Below are 3,416 nucleotides of genomic sequence, written 5' to 3' on the forward strand. Positions count from 1 at the left end.
TTATTATCTTAAGGGTGCCTTAGAAGTTCGCTTGCAAAAAGGTCTACATACTCCCATTTAAGGAAACAGTTGTTCTCATAAAAGCAACAGGTGTCACCGGCTTTCCTTTTGTTGGGTAACAAAGCACACTTGAGGGAATTATAATAAAACTAAGAGCATGTACGGGAACCAAATTACAAAAACCATGGCTATGATTTTTGATGTGCCAAGTGGCTGACAGAGTGTTCCAAATTTCATTTCCGACCGGCGTCAAATGTGCATGGGGTGAAGGGCACATGCCTTGAGTAGATGGAAGTAAAGATAGCTACTAGTCATTATGCAAAACAGCTGCATCAATGGTGCAAAGAACCTCCCCAAGACACTCTAAGGTCACTCAACAATACCCTCTGCATTCATTAAGGATGTCTGGCATCAATAAATCTACAGATACAAACACAACCACTTTACAGTAGAAGAAAAAGGTGCCAAAGTGCATCTGGACAGAAAGTGACACCAAAAACTTGCTTGAACTTGCTGAGGAGCACGTTGGCCTGCTTGGAGAGGGTGGGGGGTATAAGCCTCAATTTTATAACCTGGCCGAGGGTAATCTGGCTCCTTTAAAAACAAAAGGTGTAACAACCAAGAGTTTGTATACTCTGGCGCACAACAAAAAAAAGCAAAGAGTGATGAGTGGAGGAGAGGATAATCTCCTTAAGGTAGGACCAATTTTGTTGTGGGTAAACAACAGAAGGACTCACTGAGGAGTCTCCTTGATCTATTGGGGTATTTATACTACTGCAGACCATTTGTACATGTATACTATACAGTTGATGGAGGCAGTGGCTGATGATGTCATGGGGCACAGCCCATTTGACCAGCTCCACTGCATGAGATACTTGTAGCTAAAATAAAGAAAGGCAGCGCAGCGCAAGAAGGTGGAGTTTGAATGAAATGGAAAATGCTGCATGGCACAGTGTGTGAATACTATAGAAGACAGTTAAAGAGGAGAATGAAATTTAAAGGTCCAAAAATTGTCGTAACAAAAGGAGCCATCAAAACAGCCGACTCAATCTGTAACAAATGGTTCAGTGTTAGTAGTAGAAGTACATTTTAAAGCTTCATTGCTAACTGTTATTTCAGCTAAAGAAGGAGCTTAGTTGTGTAGATCAGTTGATCAACACATCTGGGCTTGGATTTGATGTAAAATGTGGACTGAAGATTACTGATGCAAACAGGCACATTTGGGATGCTTTCCTCAAAGTGAGCATCTTTATCCTCAGCAGGTATGGGACGGGCTTACCTTTTTTTTGCAGAGCAAGTCAAAAGATGTTAAGTCAACCTACAACCAGTTAGCTTCAGATGGGTGGAGGTGGTATGACTCGATCACAGCTATTCTACCAAGCCGGGCAAAAGGGACTCATGTTTTCTGTGCATCTCAAGCACAATCTCCAACAATCAGTTCAGTGAGTAAAGATAGGGTGGATGTGGATGCTGAAGGCAATGATGGAGGGGAGGACGGAGAGACGAAGGTGATGAAGAGGGTGCAAAAAGAGAGGCAATTGAAAGAGTGGCGGTTGTTAGCACCAAAAAAGGCAAAAGAAAGAATGGGAGTGAATCTGGCACCTTGTATGTGTCATCTATCCACTCCAAACCTACTAGCACATCTGTCAGCATCACGTCCTCCGGAAAACGCAAGTATTCAGCCATTGATAGTACCTCTGTAATTTCTGCCACCCCAAGCAAAGCCCCACATTATTCTGGAGCCACTGCAATCAATGGTGTGAAGGAACAGATGCAGAGGATGGTGGATAACAAGGAACAGCGCAATGCCAAGCACAATGACTTCAGGTACCATTTCTTGAACATTGTAGAGAGTGCTTTCACTGGCAGCGTATCTGGTGGTGGATCTTTAAACATTGCTTTGTCTTCATCTTTTTGACACATTGAGCCTTTGAACACAAGGAGTCAGGCCATTAGAATGGCTGGGCAGATTAAGACACAGCTCAATGATGAGCAAAAGATTGCATTTGTTGATATGGTTACCTCGATATGGCCACACAGGATGAGAATCTTCACATAATGCGGGTGGATAAGCTGTTGAAGGACTTTGCAGCATTTCCATCCAACTAGGTCTGTTGTTGTCTTCATTTTTTGTTATAACTTGCTGTATCCCTGCTCAAATGTAAGCTCTGTACGTTGATGTGGAAATGGAATCATGACTGCTCTTTTAGGAACTTGTGCAGGTACTCCAGGGAGTAGATGTATTTGTGTATTTGTTGCCCCACTCACTCCTGAAGGTGTTGAATCACTCCTCGGAGGCATTGGATGACTCCTTGGAGGTGTTGTATGCCTTCCAGAAGCTGATCCAATGGACAGGCTGTCTAGCTGTATTCGGACTTTTTCCACATCAGCTGGCTGTATGTTGAGGGGCTGTCCTCCCACTGACTGTAACTCTACTTTGGCTTTCCGTTCTGAAGATGGCCAGTGTTCAGGTCTTGGTTGTAGAGACTGTTGTGGAGGGTGTTTTAGCTGATCAGGTGCTCCCACTGCTCTCAGAATATCTCCACGGAGGTATTGCCCCACTGCTTTCGGAACATCTTCATGCTGATATGGTTCCATTGCTTGTGGAACATCTCCTTGGAGATGTGGTTCCTTTTGCAATTCATTTGGATCTCAGATCCGAGGGTCAGGATCATCCTCCTCCAATTTTTTTTGGTCTGGATAGTGAGCATTCTCTGGAATGAGTCCCCCCCACTGATCTGTGCTAGTGTCTGTGTTCCAGGGAGCAGTGTCATCCTTTTGTACCTTTCCGGATTCATTGAATATAACATGCCGACTGGAAAACACAGTCCGTTTTTCAGTGTCTAGGAGTTTGTAGGCTTGCTTTCCATGTGTGTAGCCAATCATTATGGCTTTGTGCCCCTTGGAGTAAAACTTCCCTTGCCTTTTGTCTTTCGGAATCAAGGCATATGCTTGGCATCCGAAAGGGTGAAACAAAGTTGGATCAACTCTCCTTTTAAACAGTATTTCATATGGGGTCTTTCCATGGAGTCCTGATGCTGGGCTGCGTGCTATGATATATGCAGCTGTTTGCATGGCATCTACCCAAAATGACTTTGGGAGCTTGGAATCATGGAGCATAGTGGTTGCTAATGTAGCCAATGTCTGATTCATGCGTTCTGCAATGCCATTTTGTTCCGGAGTATCTGCAGCTGTAGTTTCTTGGATGACACCATCTCCTCGGAGTTGATTTTTGAATGCATTGCCAGTATATTCTCCTCCCCCATTGCTCCGGAGGAATTCTGTGTATAGTGGAGTGAAGTTTTCTTCTCCCAAATGAGTCCGGAAGAATGTTTGGACATCTTCTTTCCATTGCTTGTATCCTTCCAGTGTTTCACTTTTATGTTTTAGGAAATATATCCATGGAAATTTGGAGA

General features: G+C 43.8%; 2 protein-coding genes across 2 annotated transcripts; both read right to left on the reverse strand.

The window, feature by feature from the left end:
- Positions 1–2,133: 2,133 nt before the first annotated feature.
- SERLADRAFT_431949 (uncharacterized protein) lies at positions 2,134–2,598 on the reverse strand (the record flags this gene model as incomplete). Its single annotated transcript, XM_007312231.1, has 1 exon — positions 2,134–2,598. One exon carries the CDS (start codon positions 2,596–2,598, stop codon positions 2,134–2,136), a length of 465 nt encoding a protein of 154 aa, XP_007312293.1.
- Positions 2,599–2,877: 279 nt separating this feature from the next.
- SERLADRAFT_340128 (uncharacterized protein) lies at positions 2,878–3,120 on the reverse strand (the record flags this gene model as incomplete). Its single annotated transcript, XM_007312232.1, has 1 exon — positions 2,878–3,120. A coding segment is annotated over one exon (243 nt), but the record flags the coding sequence as incomplete, so codon positions are not given.
- Between the last annotated feature and the right edge of the window lie 296 nt (positions 3,121–3,416).

Source organism: Serpula lacrymans, assembly GCF_000218685.1.
Source record: "Serpula lacrymans var. lacrymans S7.9 unplaced genomic scaffold SERLAscaffold_1, whole genome shotgun sequence".
In the NCBI taxonomy this organism is placed as follows: Eukaryota; Fungi; Basidiomycota; class Agaricomycetes; order Boletales; family Serpulaceae; genus Serpula; species Serpula lacrymans.